We start from the raw sequence: 20,661 nt of genomic DNA on the forward strand, positions 1-20,661 counted from the left end.
AACTCTTACAAAGGGAAACATTTAATTGGGGTGGCTTGCTTACAGTTCAGAGGTTCAGTCCATTACCACCATGGTGGGGAGCATGGCAGTGTGCAGGTAGACATGTGCTGGCTACATTTTGATCAGAAGGCAACAGGAAGTGGACTGGGATGCTGGAAGTAGCTTGAGCATAGGAGAACTCAAAGCCCGCCCCCATGGTGACACACTTCCTACAATAGGTCACACCTCCTAAAAGTGCCACTCCCTGTGGGTTTATGGGGATCAATTATATTCAAACCACCATAGGGGGGATGAGGACATGATATACAAAATTTTCTTTTTTTCAAGATTTATTTTCATTTTTAATTGTGTGAGACCATGAACAGGAAGGCCAGAGGCATTGAGGTAGAGTTACGGCACTTGTGAACCACTGGGAGTGGGTGGGGAAAGGAACTCAGGTCCTTCACAAGAGCAGTATATACTCTTAACTGATGAGACACTTTTCCAGCCTTGGTTTTGGTTTTTATGAGACGAGGTTTTGCTATGTATCCTTGGCTGGCCTGGAATCCACTATGTAGACCAAGATGGTCTGAAACTCATGGGCCACCTTCCTGCCTCTACCTCCCAATTAAAGGTGTTTGTGATTATATATGGCTTTTCTCTTGTTTTTGAGCTAGGATCTCACGCAGCCAAGTCTGACCTTGAACTTGCTATCAGACACCATGACCATGGTGCAGGGGGATGTCTTTCTGTACGCTGTGAATGTATGCTGTTCCCATTGGTTAATAAACAAGCTGCTCTGGCCTATGGCGAGTCAGGTGATAGCCAGGCAGGAAATCCAAGAGACAGATAGGAAGAAGAAAGGCAGAGTCAAGAGAGACTCCAGTCACCACTGAAGGAGAAGCAAGATGCCAACAGACAGGTAACACCATGGCCACATGCCAAAACATAAATTTATAGAAATGGGTTGACTTAAGATGAAAGAGCTAGCTGGCAAGCTCCTAAAGCCATAGGCCATATACAGTTTGTAAATAATATAAACCTCTGTGTGTTTACTTGGCTCTGAGCAGCTGAGAGAGATCTGTCTGGACCATGAGGTAGGGGGAGCGGTGGGGGCGGGGCTTACAGTTCCAGAGGTTTAGTCTATCATCATGGTACAATATGGTGGCTGCAGGCAGACATGGTGCTAGAGAGGGAGCTGAGAGTCCTACATCTTGACCCACAGTCAACTGGAAGTAAGCTGTCTCACTGGGTGTGGCTTGAGCATATATGAGGCCTCAAAGCCTGCCTCCACAGTGACACACTTCCTCCAACAAGGCCACACCTCCTAATAGTGTGTGGGCTCTCCCTTTGGGGCCCATTTTTTCTCAACCCACCACAGGGATACTATTCTGATTTTCTTCCTAATTTTCATTTTATTGGTCTCCTCCCTCCCTCCCTCCCTCTCATCCCCCCTTCTTCCTTCCTTTCTTTTTGAGTGTATGTGCATGCAGGTACACTTGTGTGTGTACCTATGCTTGTATGGAGACTGACACTTTCTACTGTGTGTGTGCATGCGTCTGTGGGGTTTTGATTTTTGGTTTTCCAAACAGGGTTTCTCTGTGTAGTCTTGGTGCCTCTCCTGGATCTCGCTCTGTAGACCAGGCTGGCTTCAAACTCACAGAGATCCGCCTGTCTCTGCCTCCTGAGTGTTGGGATTAAAGGTGTGCGCCACCACTGTCCAGCTCTATGTGTGTATTTTAAGGCAAAGATTCTTTGATGAAACTTGAGCTCACCAATTGATTAGACTGGCTGTCCACTGAGCCCCAGGGAACTCCCGTGTCCAGCTCTTTACATGGGTCCTGGGATTCCACGCTCAGGTCTTTGTGTTTGTATGACAAGCACCTTCTCCACTGAGCCATGTCCTCGGCTCCGGGCATTTGATTTTCGTTGTTGTTGTTGTTTTTCCTGGCAACTGTGTCTACCCCATGTAGTCCAGACCTTTGTACTCTTCCTCTGAGGAGTTGGTCCACACGTCTGTCTATGTAGGACATGTGCCTCAGACAGGCCAGAGGAGGGTGCCAGATGCCCTGGAATTGGAGTTACTGATGGTTCTGAGCCCCATGTGGGTGCTGGGAATTGAATCTGGGTCCTTTGAAAGAACAGCAAGTGCTCCTAACCCCGGAGCCGTCTCTCCAGCCCCTAGACTTCTAGTATTCTCACTCCCCCTGCCTCCATCCCCCGGGTGCTGGAATTCCACACAGCATCACACACACCATCCTTTTTAAGGATCCTAGGATATGCCTATAGCCTTTTGTAAAGGACACTAGACATTGTCATCCAGGCACCCCCGTGTAATAATAACACACTTCTAACTATGACCAGCTTTTGATCCCAGTTCCCATCCCTGCTCCCTGCCTCAAGGTTTCGAATCCCGAATCCGATTATTCAGTGACATTGGCACTCACTCCAGCAGCTGAGTAGTCGCTGCTTCCTCCAGTTCTGCAGCACCCTTGATTCTATTTCCAAATTTAATTCTCTAAATTTCCCATCATTTCTGAGAGTCACTCATCTTTCCAATAAATTCTCTTTTTGCTTACATTAGCTGAGTCAGTTCTTTGGCTTGGAACCAAAGGGGAAAAAAAAAACCCAACCCCCAGAGCACACATACACACACAGATGCATCTACCTCCCTGCCTCCCTCTCAGGACCAGACCCTGTATGCTTTCTCCTCTCTCCACAGTGGAATCTTCTTCTCCTGCTATGATACACCCCCTCCTACCTCTCGAGAAGCATGCCCACACACTTCAGCTCCAGAACAAGCGTCCTCTCCTCTCCCCAGCTCCTGGGCCTCTCTCTCTCACCATCATGGTGCGCACTGAACGTTAACTGTTATTTTAGTTAAACGTGCATTCACGTCTCCCACAAGATCCTAAGGGTTTTTGTTTGTTTTCGAGGAGGAACTTGCAGCATCTGTCACTGATGGGTTGAACTCGCGTCCTCAGACTTGGTGGGAAGCACCTTTACCTGCTGAGCCATCCATACCCTTCCCTTTTTTTTCTTAAATTTTGCATACAGCAAGAAAACAGTGGGTGGGGGCTGGAGAGACGGAGCAGCAGGTAAGAGCGCTGGCCGCCCTTCCAGAGGACCTGGGTTTGATTCCCAGACCCCACCCGGTGGCTCACAACCGTCTGTAACTCCAGGCCTAGGAGATCCAGTGCTCTTCTCTGGCCTCCCTGGGCACCGCATGCATTGGTGCACAGACATACATGCAGGCACAACACCCCTGCACATAAAATAAATGCACACCTTAGAGAGGGCAGCAGGCTAAGCAGCAACGATAGTCCCACCTGCAGCCCACCTCTCTCTCTCTCTTGGTGCCAAACAACTTTAATTTTTACCCGCCCCCTTCCTTTTCTTATGAACTCGGGACAGCTGTTAGATGTAAACAGCTGATGAGAATCATCGACTACAATGTAAACCAGAGGCCAGGAAGTGAGGCCCAGGGCTTTGATGCCTCCACATGGCATCAGTAGCCTCAGTGACTACTTCTGCATTCTGGAGGTCTCAAATTCCCCCAAGTGCATTACTGTCTACAACTTCAAAGCCACCTGACAACTAAATGCTAAGTGCTGTAAATAAGAACTCTGTCATAAAAAAAAAAAAAAAAAAAAAAAAAAAAAAAACCAACCAGGCAAACAGTCATTAGAACAAGTTCCAGGAAGAGGAAGGAAGGAGAGGGTTATCTTTTTGTGCAACTGGTTGGGATGCCATCCATACATTGCTTTATTAATTTTGTTCTTTGACAATTTCATACATGTATATTTATTCTAATTAATCTCCCCCCAGAGACTCTGGTCTCCCTCCCCTCATCAAGTGCCCCCTCCTCTCTACCAGTTCTTTCACAGATTCATGACTTTTGGTTTTTGTTTGTTTGTTTTGTTTTTTTGAGACAGGGTTTCTCTGTGTAGTTTTGGTGCCTGTCCTGGATCTCACTCTGGAGACCAGGTTGGCCTCGAACTCACAGAGACCCGCCTGCCTCTGCCTCCCGAGTGCTGGGATTAAAGGCATATGACATCTGGTGACTTTTGGTCTTTTTTGGGGGGAGACCCATTCATTTAGTTTAACCAGGGCCAACTGTATGACCACTGAATTTGAACTACCCACCAGAGCCTGGTGGGGGGCACAAGTAGGTATACAACTAAAGACAAGATTTTCTGCTTCATCAGTCTATCAGCAGGGAATAGTTCAGCAGTGAGGGGTGGGCACCTGAGGCAGTCTTCCAGCCAAGCGTGACTGACAGGTCCAGTCATCTTGGGAGTTTGGGTTGCGATGGCTGTCTTGCCCAGATGATATCTGTAGCCCTTCTGTCTCTGGCTCTTTTGTTGTTGTTTTGTTTTAATTTTTGAGACGGGTTTTCTGTGTAACATCTGTCCTGGAACTCACTCTGTAGACCAGGCTGGCCTCGAACTCACAGAGCTCAGCCTGCCTCTGCCTCCTGAGTGCTGGGATAAAAGGCGTGCACCACCACCACCGCTGCCACTGCTGCTACCACCTGGCCTCTCTCTGGCTCTTGGTCTTTTCCCACCTCCTGTTCTGCTATGTTCCCTGAGCCGTAGAGGAAATGGTAGAAATGTCTTGTTTAGGGCTGGGATCCAACGCCCTCCTCTGGCTTCTGTGCACACGTGGTGCACAGATATACATACCGGCAAAACACTCATGCACATAAAAGAAAAATAAATACAAATTTAAAACTTTCATTTAAAAGTTCTTTTCCTTTTTAAAAATGTTACTCATTTATATTTTATGTATGAGTGCACTGCATGTATAACTACACGTCAGAAAAGGGCATCAGATTGTATTACAGATGGTTGTGAGCCACCATGTGGTTGCTGGGAATTAACTCAGGATCTCTGGAAGAGCAGCCAGTGCTCTTAACCACTGAGCCATCTCTCCAGCCCTAAAAGTTCTTTTTCATTTAAGAGCATTTCATTTAGTTTGTTTTGTTGCTGAGACGGGTTTCCTTTGCCCAGGCAGGCTTTGAACTCACTACAGAGCTGAGAATGAATTTTGGATCCCCCTGCTTCTTCCTCCTAAGTGCTAGGACTACAGAGGTGGGCCACTACACCCTGCTTTGGGTCTGGAATCTGAGAGGGAACACTAATTCCTTCAGTGACACTCATAAAACAACTGGTTGTCGTTGCTGATCCTGGACTATCCCTGCATCTTCAAGGTGCAGTAACAGTCCTGTAACAGGTGGTAGGCAGATTTTAAAAATTAGTGAAGCATGGTCTTCCCATGAAACCTAGGCTGCCCTCAAACTGCTACCTCCTGCCTAACTTCCCAAGGGCTGGGATCAGAGGTGTGCACCACTGTGTCTAGCTAGAATACAAATTTCTAAACAAGACTCCAGACCTAGGAATTCAGATATTACTCTAAAATTTCCACAATCTCACACAAAAAGGGAAAAAGAGAGATGATCTGGTGCCAAAGCAGGTTTATTGGTTGTTTTACACAAAACAGTAAGAGTGATTTCTGAGCACTCAACACAAAGCGCCCTTTTTCAAGCTGTCTTTTTTTCACTCTGAGAAAATGTAACAGCTCTAGGCAAATACAATGGACTCCAACTTAGATTTCCACAAAGGGGACAACAAAGAAGCCAGTACCTCTGCTTCCTTAGGAAAGTGGACAAAACCTGAAGGTTGATGAGATATAAAGAAGATGAGACTGAACCCTATAGTGACATTACATATTCTCAGGCTAGAATACAATAGACAAAAATTCACAATTCAAGTAATATTTTAAGGAGAAAAGTACTGGTGAAGTTGGATGAGAAACATTTTTTAACCTATAAATAAGGGTTTTTTAGATTTACTTCACTCTGAAGGCCAAAAATAACCCAAACACAAACAAACATAAAAATACAACTTGTTTTTGGGTGATGCTGCAGACTGAACCCATGGCCTGCGCAGGCTGTACCAGCTCTGCCATCCACAGGAGCTGCCCACAGTATTCCTAAACTGGATCCTTCCAGATACCGAGCACAAGCATTTTTCACTTCTTCAAATCCTCAGAACCTAAATTATGAGAAATGATTACTCAGGCTACTGGGAATATTTCTGCATATCACAAGTTTGACTTGGTCCATTATTTCACTTATTCCTTCCATCCTAATCCAGACACCGGGAAGAAGCACTAACTGAAGGCCATCATTTTCCCAGAAGCCTGTGGTTCAGACCTAACCACCCTACCTACCCCAGGAGAAACTCACATGGACCCTGTTGGCAGGGTAGATGAGTCCCCTTCATGGACTCAGCAGCCAACCGTAAATCCTAAAACAGATTTGGAGATGGACTTATCCATGAATCTGTCTTCTCCAGCGCGGGGCAGGGTGGAAGTGTAGAAATCAGATCATTCTCAGGAAGAGGAAAGGTGTCACTTGGTGCCCCCCAGCTTTCCGGGGGAAGAGAAGGAGACACCGAGGTGTCTTGATTTGGGCTTCTCAAAGCTCCCTTATTTTCCACCATCAGCAACTGTTCTATCTCCTCCTTCAAAGAAAAATGTGACTGAAACGCATGTGTGGGAGTCAGTGAGCAAGCCTTCTGGGTTCTCAGGTCTTCTGGCCCCCTTGACTCCCGACACATTGGTTTGTTCTCAGAATCCTCACTGGCTTCACCTTCCTTCATGGGAGGCAGAATTTGAGAATTTGCTGTCGTTTCTTTAGATTCTCTATCCAAAAAATTCTCATCCTTATAAGATCTGTGACACAGAAAGTGTGGAGCTGTGTCTACGTCCGACGTTTTACAAACTAAAAAGCCTCTGACTGGGCCCTCTTTCCCTGGCGTGCGCCGGGCTGGTGTCTTTGGATGCAGCACCGTCCTTATGAGGAGGCCCTGCGCATTCATTCTGTACTCCTTCACAGCTCGCTCTCGCCGCTGCTTCTGGAAGTCCTGGAGTTGAAGAAGCTCCTCTGGCAGCTCCATACACTCAGGCTGGGAAAGCAAACAAGCACAGGTTTGCAAAGACCAAACATGGTCCCTATCACCCCTGAGAACAGGCAAGTGAGTTTATCCAAATGTGTTCCTGTAGTGCCCTCTAGTGTTTCCAATATAATACTACTTTAAAATTTTGATTGTATTGTTTTGAGTAATTTAAGTATTTAAGAAAATTAAATATTTAAGTGTGTGTGTGTGTGTGTGTGTGTGTGTGTGTGTGTGTGTGTGTGTGTGTGTGTAAATACAGGAAATATGTTTCCAGCCTGGCTTAAGTTGGCTTAGAAGGTACACCCTCTGAAAAGCTTTAATACCCAGGTACAGTCAGTGTACATATGATCTCAGGGGTGTGTGTGTGTGTGCGCGCGCCTGCCTGACTTAGTAAATGTGTGTCTGCACTGGATGACTTCTCATGTGTGTGGTAACTGGGATCCCACTCAGGCTTTATAATAAGGTAGACTAGTATTCTACCAGTGACCAACATCCCAAATCCTAGATTACATGTCAAACCCCTCAAGTATGAATTTTTATAACTTTCTAAAATTATTCTACCCATATGGTAACATAGTTTTACATATTTTTTCAGTACCTTTTGGGGGGCAGGGTCTCCCCATGTAGCTCAAAATAATCTTGCACTTCCTATGTAGCCCACAGTTGCCTGGAACTCACCATACTCTGACCTTATTCTCCTAAGGACTAGAATTACAAGTGTGTACTACTGCTATGCAGTAGTCACATATTCTGGGGGAATTTGCTGCTGTTTGTTTTAAGACAGGGTCTCATGTAGCTCAGGCTGGCACAGAATTCACTAGGTAGTTCCAGATGACCTTGAAATTCCGATCCTCCTGTGTGCTGGGATTACAGGTGTGAGCCACCATGTCCAGTTTATGTGGTTGTAGAGATCAAACTCGGGACTTCATGTGCTAGGCAAGCACTCTACCAACTGAGCTGCACACCCAGGTCTTCTATCCTCTTATTTTTAATTTAAAAAATCTGTCTGAGCCTGGCAGTGGTGGCGCACGCCTTTATTCCCAGCACTCTGGAGGCAGAAGCAGATGGATCTCTGTGAGTCTGAGGCCAGCCTGGTCTACAGATTGAGTTCCAGGACAGCCAGGGCTACACAGAGAAACCCTGTCTTGAAAAACCAAAGGGGGCAGGGGTGGAAAAAGTAAAAAAACAGCAGAAGAAAATACATGTTGATCTCTGTTCTCCATAAACTCAAGCACAGGCTAGTTCTCCACATATCGGTACAAATGTGGATACACCACACAGACATGCATGCATGTGACACAGACACACACATACACAATGTATCAATCTCAACATGTTGGCACATGCTTGTCATCCTAGCTCTTGAGAGGTGGAGGCAGGAGAATCAGGAGTTCAAGATCATCCTTAGATATATAGTAAGTTCAAGGTCAATCCTGGATATATAACACTTTGTTGAAAACAACAAAACAGGGAGGTAGAGAAAAGACTCATTGGTTAAGAGAAACTGTTGCTCTTCTGGAGGACCCAGGTTTGGTTCCCAGTACCCACACGATGGCTCACAACTATCCGTAACTCGTTTCTGGAGATCTGGTGTCCCTGCCGGCCTCCATCCATACTCCCTCCCATGCACGTGGGCACGCGCGCGCGCGCGCGCGCACACACACACACACACACACACACTATATATATATATATATATATATATATATATATATATATATATATATATATATATTTTTTTTTAAGGCAAAAAAGGGGATCTAGGTTGTAGCTCAGTTGGCAGGATACTTGTCTAGCATGAGTGAAGCCCTGAGTGTGATATGTAGCATTACAAAAACAGGGCATGGTGGCACAGGCCTGCAGCCCAGCACTGCCCAGATGAAGGCAGAAGGATCAGGAACTCAAGGTCATCCTCGGTTACATAGCAAGTTTGAGGAAAGCCGGGGACACATCAGTCAGTCCTTGTTAGAGAAAAAGAAGATTGAGCACAAGGCTATCCCATGAAAGTTGCTGTATTTGTGAAGAGTAGGTGTCACAGTCAAATCTGTAATTTGTGACAAATCCCGACTGTAATCCCAGCTGCTCCGGAAGGAGGCAGGACAGAGATCAAGGCTATCTTAGATAACTTGGTCAGACCTTTTCTTAAAACAAAAAATTTAGAAAGGGCTGTTCATTAGTCGGGGGTTTTCTGGGAACGTATGAGGTCTTCTGTTTGATCTCCAACACTGCAAACACACGAACACACAAGGGAGTCCTCAAACCAACAGTGGACAGAGGAAGAGACAGAGAACACACAACACCCACAGAAAGCTGCACTTACCTCTGTGCCTGCAAGCCGGTCTGCAGAACCTTCTCGATAGGTGTTTAGGTACCCATCCACCAGTGTGGTTAAGTCCGACATCATCTCATCCAAGAGTACCAAGCGAAGTGGAAGCAAGTAGGTTGTTTCCAGGGCCAAGATTTTCAATAAAGGGGGTGGAAGAGGTCTTGTCAACCATATTTCTGGATTTTCCTAGGGAAAGTAAAACCATTTTTCCCCCAAGACAAGGTTTCTTTGTGTAATAGCTCTGGCTGGGATTAAAGGTATGCACCACCACTGACCAGTTTTAATTAATAGTAAGTAAAATTTAGCCAGGTGGTACACAGTGTAGCCAGGGCTACACAGTGAGACCCTGCCTTGAAAAACAAACAAACAAAAAAACAGACAGACAGACAGACTGACAGAAATAAGAACATAGTGTACATAGATTTTTTTTTTCCCTTAGATATCCCACGCCAGACATGGATAAACACTGGGACCCCTGGGTACCCTAAAGTGAGTCAGAAAAAAGTAGGGTTGGGAGGGAGGCTGGTACATCAGGATTTCTTGCTCAAAGTTTGAGGATGCAGGCCTGCCATACAGCTTGCCTACTATGTCTAGGACCCTAGGTTTCATTGCCAGTATCACAAACGCCCACAAAGTTGGAGAGAGGGCTTGGAGTATAGTAGAGCTCAATGACAGAGCACTTGCCTATCATATACAAAGTCCTGAGTCAATCCCTGGCACCACTGAAGGGAAAAATGCTAGATTTTAGCAATGACCAACTTTGTAGGTAATACACTCACAACCCAGGTTTGCATGTAAGGATATTATACACTGTGGTGGTTTGAAAGAAAATGACCCCCAACGTGAGCAGCACTACTAGCCACTATGGCCTTATTGTCTTGTTTGAGGAAATGTGTCACTGTGGAGGCTGGCTTTGAGGGTCTCATATGCTCAAGCCATGCCCAGTGTCTCAGTTCACTTCCTGTTGCCTGACTGGCTCAAGAGGTTTTAGAGGAGAAGAATTGCCTAGAAACTATTCTCAGGATATTTCGATAAAGAATGTGGCTGCTTTTTGCCTTTGTCCGACAAGTTTGCCTGAGGTTAAAGTGAAGAGTTTTAGATTAATTCCCTTGGCAGAGGTAATCTCAAAACAGCCTAGTATAGACTCTATTTTGTGGTTACTAGTGTTAAGGCCAATGAAGATTTATAATGAAAAGGAGCAAGCTGAGCAAGGAAAAATATTTGAGGAGAAAAGGAGCATCAGAAAGTGGAATGGAACTAAATACTGTGTTCAAGGAAATAACCGGATTAAGAAATGGAATAAAGGGAGTGGTGACCTCAGGACAAGACTCCACCCAGCTAAATTTCCAATTTGTGAAAAGAAATTAAAGAAAAAGTTGGAGCCAGGTGTGATGGTGCACACCTTTAATCCCAGCACTTGAAAGGCAGAGGCTGGCAGATCTCTGAGTTTGAGGTGGTCTATAAAGCAAGTTCCAGAACAGCCACTCTTAGGCAGTGAAGGATATTGGAAAACAGAAAGCTGGTGAAGATGTAATTGAACAAAAGGGCCATGCTCCAGCCCCAGTAAGCAGCACAACTTGGCAGCTTTGGCCATGTGGTTCTAGCTTCAAGGATGGAAGAAAGGCATTATGGAATCTCCCTCTGCAACTAAGGAATGCTGCTGAGGCCAGGCATGTATTGGGGTGTACCTGAATGGAGGCCTAGAGGAGCCATTTCACAAAGCTGTGAAGGTGGAGCCTGGATTGCCTTGGAGACCCCAAGATGTTGGAGATGCCAGAGCCATAGGATACCTGTAGAGAAGAACTGCTAACAGGGAGTGTAGAGAAGGACCGCTAACAGGGAGTGGGAAAAGCCAGAGGAAGAAGCGCGATGCAGTTCACAAAGCTGGAGTTGGGGATCTGAAGATGGTTTTGGCATCAGACATGGAGATGCAGAGTTTGGAGTTTGCTCAGCTGGTTTTTGGTCTTGCTCTGGTCCAGTATTTCCTCACTATGCTCCCTTCTCTGCATTTTGGAATGGTAGTGTATATCCCGTGCCATTTTATGTTGAAAGTATGTGATCTGCTTTTTTATTTTGATTTTATAGAGGATTATAGTTAAGAGACTCCATGAATCTCAGAAGAGACTTTGAACTTAAGACTTTTTAGACTATGGGGACTTTTGAAGTTGGACTAAATGCATTTTTGCATTATGATATAGCTACAAGGCTTTGGGGGCCAGGAAGTGGAACATGGTTTGAAAGAAAATGGTCCCCCAAAGGGAGTGGCACCAATAGGAGGTGTGGCCGTGTTGGAGTAGATGTGATCTTGTTGGAGGAAGTGTGTCACTGTGGAGGCTGACTTTGAGGTCTTATATATGCTCAAGCCACGCCCACGGTCTCAGTTCACTTCTGTTGCCTGCAAAATGTTGGACTCTCAGCTCCTTCTGCAGCACCATGTATACTTGCACGCCGCCATGTCCCGCCATGATGATAATGGACTAAACCTCTGAAAATGTAAGCCACCCCATTACACGTTTTCCTTTATAAGAGCTGCTGTGGTCATGTGGCCATGTTGTCTCTTCACAGCAATAGTACCCTAACTAAGACATGCGCTAAAGAAAATTTATATAGCTTTGGGAAAAGCAACTAAGATGATTTTGGTTCCAATGTCTTAATTCAAATTTCTATAAAACCTTCCCCATCCCAACTTGAAAATTTATTTCAGAGTACTTTTTCTTTTCTTTTATTCTACTTCTTCTTGTTTTTTTTTTTTTTTTTAAGACAGGATTTCTCTATGTAGTTTTGGTGCTTGTCCTGGATCTTGCTCTGTAGACCTGGCTAGCCTTGGACTCACAGAGATCCACCTGGCTCTGCCTCCTGAGAGCTGGGACTAATGTGTGTGCCACTACCACCCAGCCTTTCTTTTCTTTTTAAATTTATTTATTTATTATATACAGTGTTCTTCCTGCATGTGTTCCTGCAGGCCAGCAGAGGGCACCAGATCTCATTATAGATAGTTGTGAGCCACCATGTGGTTGTTGGGAATTGAACTCAGGACCTCTAGAAGAGCTGCCAATGCTCTTAACCTCTGAGCCATCTCTCCAGTACTCAGAGTACTTTTTAATTCATAATAAAAAAATCTGGACTCTGGTTTCCATCCGCTTGAAACCACGAACTGCTCCTCCCTGGCACAGCTAAGGCTCTGACAAAGCCTAGGCTTGCATGGCGGCTGTCACTTCCCCATCACAGAGGCTAACAGTCCTGTGCAGAGCACGCCTGGAGTTCAAATGACACATCTTTTAACACTTACCTGAACACGTTTCCGTCTCTCTTCTAAAAAGGAGAGGTATTTAGGGGCAACTTTAAGGTGTCTGATTAAACTCTCCTGCAAAGTACTGATACAATTTGGAAGAAAACCACCCGTTTCCATGGAAAACTGAAGGACATCTGCTACCTAATATATGAAACAGAAAACAATTAACCTCACAACAACAACAAATGAAAATTAAGCAACACACAGAAAACTAGCTCATGTCAGAAATACTCTGGGAGACTTACCTGTAAGGGCTGGGATGTAGCTCTGCAGGTACCATGCTTGCCTAGCATGCCCCAGGCCCTGGGCTCCACCCCAGCAAGAACTAGACTTTGTGGTACAAGCCTGTAACCCCAGTACTTGGGAGGCAGAGGCAAGAGGATCATCATCTAGGACATGGGGAATTGGAGGCCAGCCTGGACTACATGAGATGAGAAAGAGACAGAAACATAGAGAGAGAGAGGTTTAAATTCCATCTGCCCTGAGGTCATGCCATGGATGCCATATGTAAATTTAAAGGAGGTCAGTCAACTTATTTTGAAAATAATCAAGCTAGGAGATAACACAGCTCTACATTGTCTATTTTCTTCTCTCTTTTTGTTATTACACTTTGGTGCCTTTGGAGAATGGGAAAAAAGAAGTTAAGGTTTTTTTCTCCAGAACAGAAGAAACATGCTTCTGTAACATTCAGCAAGGATGCAGTAGGCAGGACAAAGGCAGCAGACAGAGTTAGCTGCTCAAGAACTGTGTTTCTTACTTAACAGCCACTCTGGCAACATTTTGGTAAGGAACATGAAAAAAATTAAGAATTGCTATACTGGGCTGGGGAAACAGCTCAGTGAGCAAAACATGTGCCATGGATGTGTGAGAATCTGAATCAGATCCCTAGAATCCGCATAAAGCAAGACTTGGCAGATCGGATTCCTATCTGAATCCCAGTGCTCGCTCCTAGGGCAAGAGAGGAGGCAGAGACAGGAGGCTTCCCCAAAGCTCACAGGCCATCTAGCCTGGTGTATGCAGCAGTGAACAGCAAGAGACCGTTGCAAAAGAGAAAGAAGGACCCACGCCCAAGGTTGTCTCCTGCCCTCCACGTGTGCACACGGCCCCTTGGTGCCTGCACCCACATGTACATGCACACGTGTCACAAATATAGAGATTTTAAAAACTGCAAGAATAATTTTTCTGGATGCCACAGGTTGAATAATGACTGTCTATGCCTATGCTGGATATGGTGGAGCTTGCCAGTAATCCCAGTGTTTGGGAGGCAGAGGCAGAGAATTGGGGACTTCAAGGTCATCCTCAGTTTGAGACTAGTCTGGGTGACATGAGACCCTGTCTTTAAACAGACAAAAAAAAATCTATTTCTTAATCCCTAGAATCTGATTAAGGTTCTTAAGATGAATTATCTTAAATCATTTGAGTAGGTCCTAAATAAAATCAAATGTTTTGCTCTGAGACAGGGTCTTAAAATGTAGCCCAAGCTGGCTTAGAACTACGTAACTGAGGCTGGCTTGGCAGGGTGGCCCCCTCACTTCAGTTCCCCCAGTGTCGGAACTGTGGGCGTGTGTTGTCATACCCGGCTCACATGGGCTCTTTTAAAGTCACAGATGGAGAGTGAACCAGAGTGGACCAGAGGGGAAGGTGACAGGAGCAGATGACAGGGTATTTTTACTTTCCATCTGGGTGGGGCACATGCATGCTGTCTCCCACTTGTGAAGGCCACAAGACAACTTGTGGGAGTTGCTTCTCTCCTTCTATCATATGAGTTGTAGGAACTGTGCTCAGGACTGGCAGCAAATGCCTTCATCTGGCGAGACAGCTTGTCAGCCCTACTTTTTCTTTATTTTCTCCTTCTTTCTTTTTCTTTTTATTTTTTTATCAGCTTGATACTGTACAAATTCTTTTTTATTCTTTTTTTTTTTGGTTTTTCGAGACAGGGTTTCTCTGTGTAGCTTTGAGCCTTTTTCCTGGAACTCACTTGGTAGCCCAGGCTGGCCTCTACAAATTCTTATCCTAATAGTGAAATGTTTGATTGAGGCTTGCCCAGTAATTGAGTAAAACCAAAACTTATTATAAGCCACAGTCATCCTAGGGTCCCCCCTGCTATGTAGCCTCCCTGGTTCTGTGGGTTGCAGTCTGATTGTTCTTTGCTTTATATCTAGAATCCACTTATGAGTGAGTACATACCATGTTTGTCCTTCTGAGTCTGCGTTACCTCACTCAGGATGATATTTTCTAGTTCTATCCATTTGCCTGCAAATTTCATGCTGTCATTGTTTTTCTCTGCTGAGTAATACTCCATCGTGTATATGTACCACATTTTCTTTATCCATTCTTCAGTTGACGGGCATCTAGGTTGTTTCCAGGTTCTGGCTATTACAAATAATGCTGCTATGAACATAGTTGAGCATGTATCTCTGTGGTATGATTGAGCATTCCTTGGGTATATGGCCAAGAGTGGTATGGCTGGGTCTTGAGGTAGATTGATCCCCAATTTTCTGAAAACCCGCCATACTGATTTCCACAGTGGTTGTACAAGTTTGCATTCTCACCACCAGTGGAGGAGTGTTCCCTTTGCTCTGCATCCTCTCCAACATAGACTGTCATTAGTGTTTTTGATCATAGCCATTCTGACAGGTATATGGTGGTATCTCAGAGTCGTTTTGATTTGCATTTCTCTGATAACTAAGGATGTTGAGCATTTCCTTAAATGTCTTTTAGCCATTTGAGATTCTTCTTTTGTGAATTCTGTTTAGCTCTTTAGCCCATTTTTTAATTGGATTGTTTAGTATTTTGATGTCTAGTTTCTTGAGTTCTTTATATATTCTGGATATCAGCCCTCTGTCAGATGTGGGGTTGGTGAAAGTCTTTTCCCATTCTGTAGGCTGTCTTTTGACCATGTCTTTTGCCCTACAAAAGCTTGTCAGTTTCAAGAGGTCCCATTTATTAATTGTTGTTCTCAGTGTCTGTGCTACTGGTGTTATATTTAGGAAGTGGTCTCCGGTGCCAATGCGTTCAAGAGTACTTCCTACTTTCTCTTCTATCGAGTTCAGTGTAACTGGATTTATGTTGAGGTCTTTGATCCACTTAGACTTGAGTTCTGTCCATGGTGACACATAGGGATCTATTTGTAATCTTTTACATGTTGACATCCAGTTATGCCAGCACCATTTGTTGAAGATACTTTCTTTTTTCCATTGTATAGTTTTGGCTTCCTTGTCAAAACTATACAATGTTTTGGGTTTTTTGTTTTGTTTTGTTTTTGTTTTTTTGTGACAGGGTTTTCTGTGTAGATCCAGCTATCCTGGAACTCACTCTGTAGACCAGGCTGGCCTCCAACTCACAGAGATCTGCCTCCCTCTGCCTCTCAAGTGCTGGCATTAAAGGCGTGCGCCACTATGCCCGGCTCCTACTTTATCCTTTTACCTTTGTTTTCTAAGAATTATTTTTTCAGAGATAGGATCTTACTTAGTAACCCTGACTCTGCTGGAACTCATTCTATAGACCAGTCTGGCCTCAAACTCAGAGATCCACCTGCCTCTGCTTCCTAAGCAATGGGATTAAAGGCAATCAACATTCATAGCCTGAGGCTTATTTTTAATTTTTAAAAGATGAATCTTTTTATTTCATGTGTATGAGCGTGTCCCCCCGCCCCCCCCTCCCTCCCATGTATGTATGTATGAGCACTAAGTGTATGCCTGTTGCCTGAGGAGGCCAGAAGAGGGCACCAGATCCTCTGGAACTGGAATTATGGAGCGCTGTAAGCCACTATGCGGTTGCTAGGAATCAAACTCATGTCCTCTGCAAGAGAAGCATGTGCTCTTAACCCGAGTCACCTCTCATACTCTCTATGTATATGTACATGTCTATGTTACTGCATGCACATGTGTGTACAGATGTTTGCAACTGTGTGTGCAAGCGAAGACCAGAAGAGGGCAGTGGAGTGTCTTCCATCACTCTGCCTAGTCTTCTGAGACAGGGTCTCTTTCTGAACCTGGGGCTTGCGGTTTCTCAGCTAGCTGCCGTGGGCTTGCTGTCTCTGCCTCCCTCAGAGCTGGCGTTACAGGTGTTTACGGGGACACTCAGCTTGTTATGTGGGTGCTGGGACCCTAATATGACCCTCACCATTACACAGCAAGCATTTTTAACTGATGAACCATTTATCTATCCAGCATTGCACACATACACACACACACTCTTTTTTTTTTTTTTTTTTTTTAAGTTTCTGAGACAGGGCCTTATGTGGTCCAGGCTGGCCTTGAACACTAGGTAGCTGAGACTGGCCTTGAAATCCCAAATCTTCTTGTTTCCTATCAACAGAATGACATACTCTGAAGAGGGAGAAAGGAGTCACAAAACAATGAACGTGCGTGGCCTCAAGCTACTGAGAAAGGCAGGGGAGCCCAGAGGGGAAAACTCAGTAGTTCAGGGTCGTCCTTGGCTAGAGTTTGAGGTCAGGGCTACATGAGTCTCGTCTCAAAAACAATCAAAGCCCCGCTAAATATTCTGGGTTTGGTAGAGCAAGCCCATGATGCCATCACTGCCCATGATGCCAGCACTGCCCATGCCAGCACTGCCCATGATGCCAGCACTGCCCATGATGCCAGCACTGCCCATGATGCCAGCACTGCCCATGCCAGCACTGCCCATCATGCCAGCACTGCCCATGCCAGCACTGCCCATGATGCCATCACTGCCCATGATGCCAGCACTGCCCATGATGCCAGCACTGCCCATGATGCCAGCACTGCCCATGCCAGCACTGCCCATGATGCCATCACTGCCCATGATGCCAGCACTGCCCATGATGCCAGCACTGCCCATGATGCCAGCACTGCCCATGATGCCAGCACTGTCCATGATGCCAGCACTGGGGATGCAGAAGACAGTGGATAGCTGCAAGTCTGAGGGCAGACTAGGCTACACAGCAAGTATAAACTGACCTACCCAGAGAAACCCTGTCCAAAGGTTTTGTTCTTAAGCAAGGGAGCAGTCACTTCCAATAACCTCTAGAACAATCTTGCTGTCGCCCTGACTCCTACCCAGGAAAAGTGATGTGAGCCTTCTCATCTTCAGAACTGTAAGAGGACTATAACTAAGGACTATAACTTCAGAACTATAACTAAGGGAGCCAGGCCAAATTTGTGATCCATTATAGCAACAATGCTTGTCTTCTATGCAAGGCCTTGAGTTCATTCGATAGCAAGGAAAACAATATTTATGCGGACAGCTTCAGGGGAACAAGGGAGACTCCTCTGAGACTTTGGGAGTAAGCATGGCGCACAGGCAGTGTCAATACTATACACTGAAGGATTCTAAAAGAAGGCCCAAAGGAACTGCAAACCTAAGAAATGGTACACACTTCATGAGTAGATACATACAGAGTAAAATGAGCCACATATTCAAACAAGAAATTGAACTTAGGAATTGATCCTCAAAAATAATAACCAATCCCCAGCACCAAAGGGGAAAAAAAGAAAAACCAAGGGAAAGGAGGGAAGGAAAGACGCAAGAACAAGAGAGAAAGAGAGAAACCACACTGGGACCAGAGGTTTTACTGCTTTCAGGGTCCAATCAGAAACCAAATGAGTTTTAAGAATGGGCTAGGCAAGGCATTTCTCATTTCCTTCCGGTCCCTTGCAAGAGCCCATTCAAGTCTTATCAAGTTATTATTTTAGCCAGGTAGGTTTTTTTTTCATTTTTAAGAAATTATTTATTTACTTTGTTTTATATGTGTGTTTGCCTGCTTTCATGTGTGTGTACCATATGTACACTCGGTGTCTGTGGAGGTCAGAAGAGGGCATCAGTTCCCCTGGAACCAGAGTTACTGATAGATATGTGGGTATTGGGAACAAAACTAGGGTCCTCTACAATAGCAACAAATGCTCTTAACTACTAAGCTATCCTGATAGCCCCATAAATAGGGTTTTTTTTTTTTTGAAGGGCTGTAATAGTCCCAACAACCTACACCCTTGAGGTAAACACATGATAAAGGTGAGATGTGCTTTTTCACTTCATATTAAGTCTCCACATCAGACTTCTGAATGACCTTCAAATTTCTGAAGTTCCTGAATGTCATGGCATACCCAGCTTCCTTCTTACCTTTACAATTCTAGAGTAAAAAGAGAAGACTTCCTCTTACGTGATTCTAAGTCACTTTCTATACAATTTTTATAGTTCTCACAAGTTATAGACATAATTCATGCGAGATATGGGCAGGAATGGCCACCAGGAAAAACAGGCTCAATCTTTTATTTTTTAAGGGTCTCCCTGTGTAGCACTGGATGATGTGAAGCTCTCTATGTAGACCAAGCTGGCCTTCAACTCACAGAGAGTCACCTGCCTCTGCTTCTCAAATACTGGGAGTAAAGACATGTGCCACCACACTTGGCACAATCATTTTTTAGACAGGGAATCTTCTACTAGGATCCATGTGTGCTGGCTTTTCTTCAGCATTCCCCTTCATACCTGTGTGTCAAAGACATTGTTCAGCATGATTCCATACTGATGAGACAGGCAATCCGAAAGCCATCGACAATCATGGATAACCTACGGAGTCAGAAGATGGAGAGTCATTAGGACCTACCCTAACCTCATCACTACAGGAATCAGCTTCTAATGCCCACCTTCAAGATTCTCTTGTCTTCTAAAATCATCTGAAGTCCATTGTTGAAAGCACGCGTTCCCAGAAGAAAAATATCAAACAAGTAAACTCGGCTGTTTGTGGCCACCTACAACAGATAATACCACGGAATGAGGAAAGACCACAGGAGGGATCTGAGGACCAAAAGCACAGGACACAGATGAAAACGGGGAGCATCCTCACTGTTAAGCTGGCAGCAGTCATTCAAATGATACAATGGGACTTAGGGTGGTGGCTCTGTGGTTGGGTGTTTGCTTAATATGGGTGAAATTCTGGATATCTCTGATTTGATATTGTACCTTTGATACTGATACTGCAATAAATAAGATGGAAGTACAATTACTAGGATTTTCAGAAGGAAAGAAAAGAGTAAACAGGTAAACTTTCTATGTCAACCAGGAAAGCTTGATGGGTTTTTTCTTTTTCTTTTAAGGTACAGTAAGCATGATAAATATATGTATTCATTTCTATCACTTATGATATTTACCCTTTATTCTTTCAAAATTCATACATGTATGCAATATATATTGATCATATTTACCCCTTACTCCTTACCTCCAACTCCCCCCAAAACCCATCACATCTCCTTCACAACTTCATGTCCTCTTCTTTAAATTTTTTAATCCATTGAATCAAATTAGCACTGCCCATCTACACTAGCGCATGGAGTCATCCACTGGGGAAGGGACAACCTTCCAGTGGCCCCACTCTTAAAGAAAAATCAACTCTCCCTCCCAGAAGTTATCGACTGCCAACAGGGGTAGGCCTTGGGAACCCCTGCCCTGAACACCAAATACTGTGTGTGTTTGTGTGTGTGTGCACACACATGTGCATGAAGGCCAGAGGACAACCTCAGGCATCAGCAACTAATTTAAATTTGTTTTTAGTTATTCTTGTGTGGAATGGGTAGGCAGGCACATATGACACAGGACACGTGATTAGGTGACTTGTCGGGGTTGGTTTTCTTCTTCCACCATGTGGAACTGTGGATCAAACTCAGTTTGGCAATCTTGGTAGCAAGCAATCTTGCTGGCCCAGATTCTTTTTTGTTTTGTTTGTTTTTTGAGACAAGGTTTTTCTGTGTTCTGGCTATCCTAGAACTCACTCTATAGCTCAGGCTGGCCTCAAATTCACAGAGATCCACCTGCCTCTGCCTCCCAAGTGCTGGGATTAAGGTGTGCACCACCACTGCCTGGATTTTTTTTAAGACAGGGTCTCTTATTGGCCACTAGGGTAGACTAGCTAGCCAATGAGTCCCAGGACCTGCCTGCTTCTGCTTCTCCAGTTCTGGGATTACAAACACATGCTACTATATTTGGCTTCTAAAAGTTGTGAGTTCTAAGTGTAAAATTCAGGTCCTAACAACTGAACAGTCACCCCAGCCCTTAATATGATATTGACATAAAAAACTAGATACATCTTTATCACTCCCTGACTCTCTTGAGAACTTCTCTTCGTC

The 20,661-nt window shown here is 44.7% G+C and overlaps 1 protein-coding gene across 1 annotated transcript in view; it reads right to left on the bottom strand.

Moving 5' to 3' along the window:
* Nucleotides 1-5,438: 5,438 nt before the first annotated feature.
* Nucleotides 5,439-20,661, bottom strand: part of Exd1 (exonuclease 3'-5' domain containing 1) — a 42,303-nt gene continuing 27,080 nt past the window's right edge. Inside the window, 5 exon segments of the mRNA XM_028854442.1 lie at nt 5,439-6,950; nt 9,262-9,453; nt 12,557-12,700; nt 19,028-19,108; nt 19,186-19,290. Coding sequence (XP_028710275.1) covers nt 6,291-6,950; nt 9,262-9,453; nt 12,557-12,700; nt 19,028-19,108; nt 19,186-19,290 — 1,182 coding nt within the window. The 3' untranslated portion in view covers nt 5,439-6,290.

The sequence above is a fragment of the Peromyscus leucopus genome, chromosome 4 (assembly GCF_004664715.2).
Source record: "Peromyscus leucopus breed LL Stock chromosome 4, UCI_PerLeu_2.1, whole genome shotgun sequence".
Lineage (NCBI taxonomy): Eukaryota > Metazoa > Chordata > Mammalia > Rodentia > Cricetidae > Peromyscus > Peromyscus leucopus.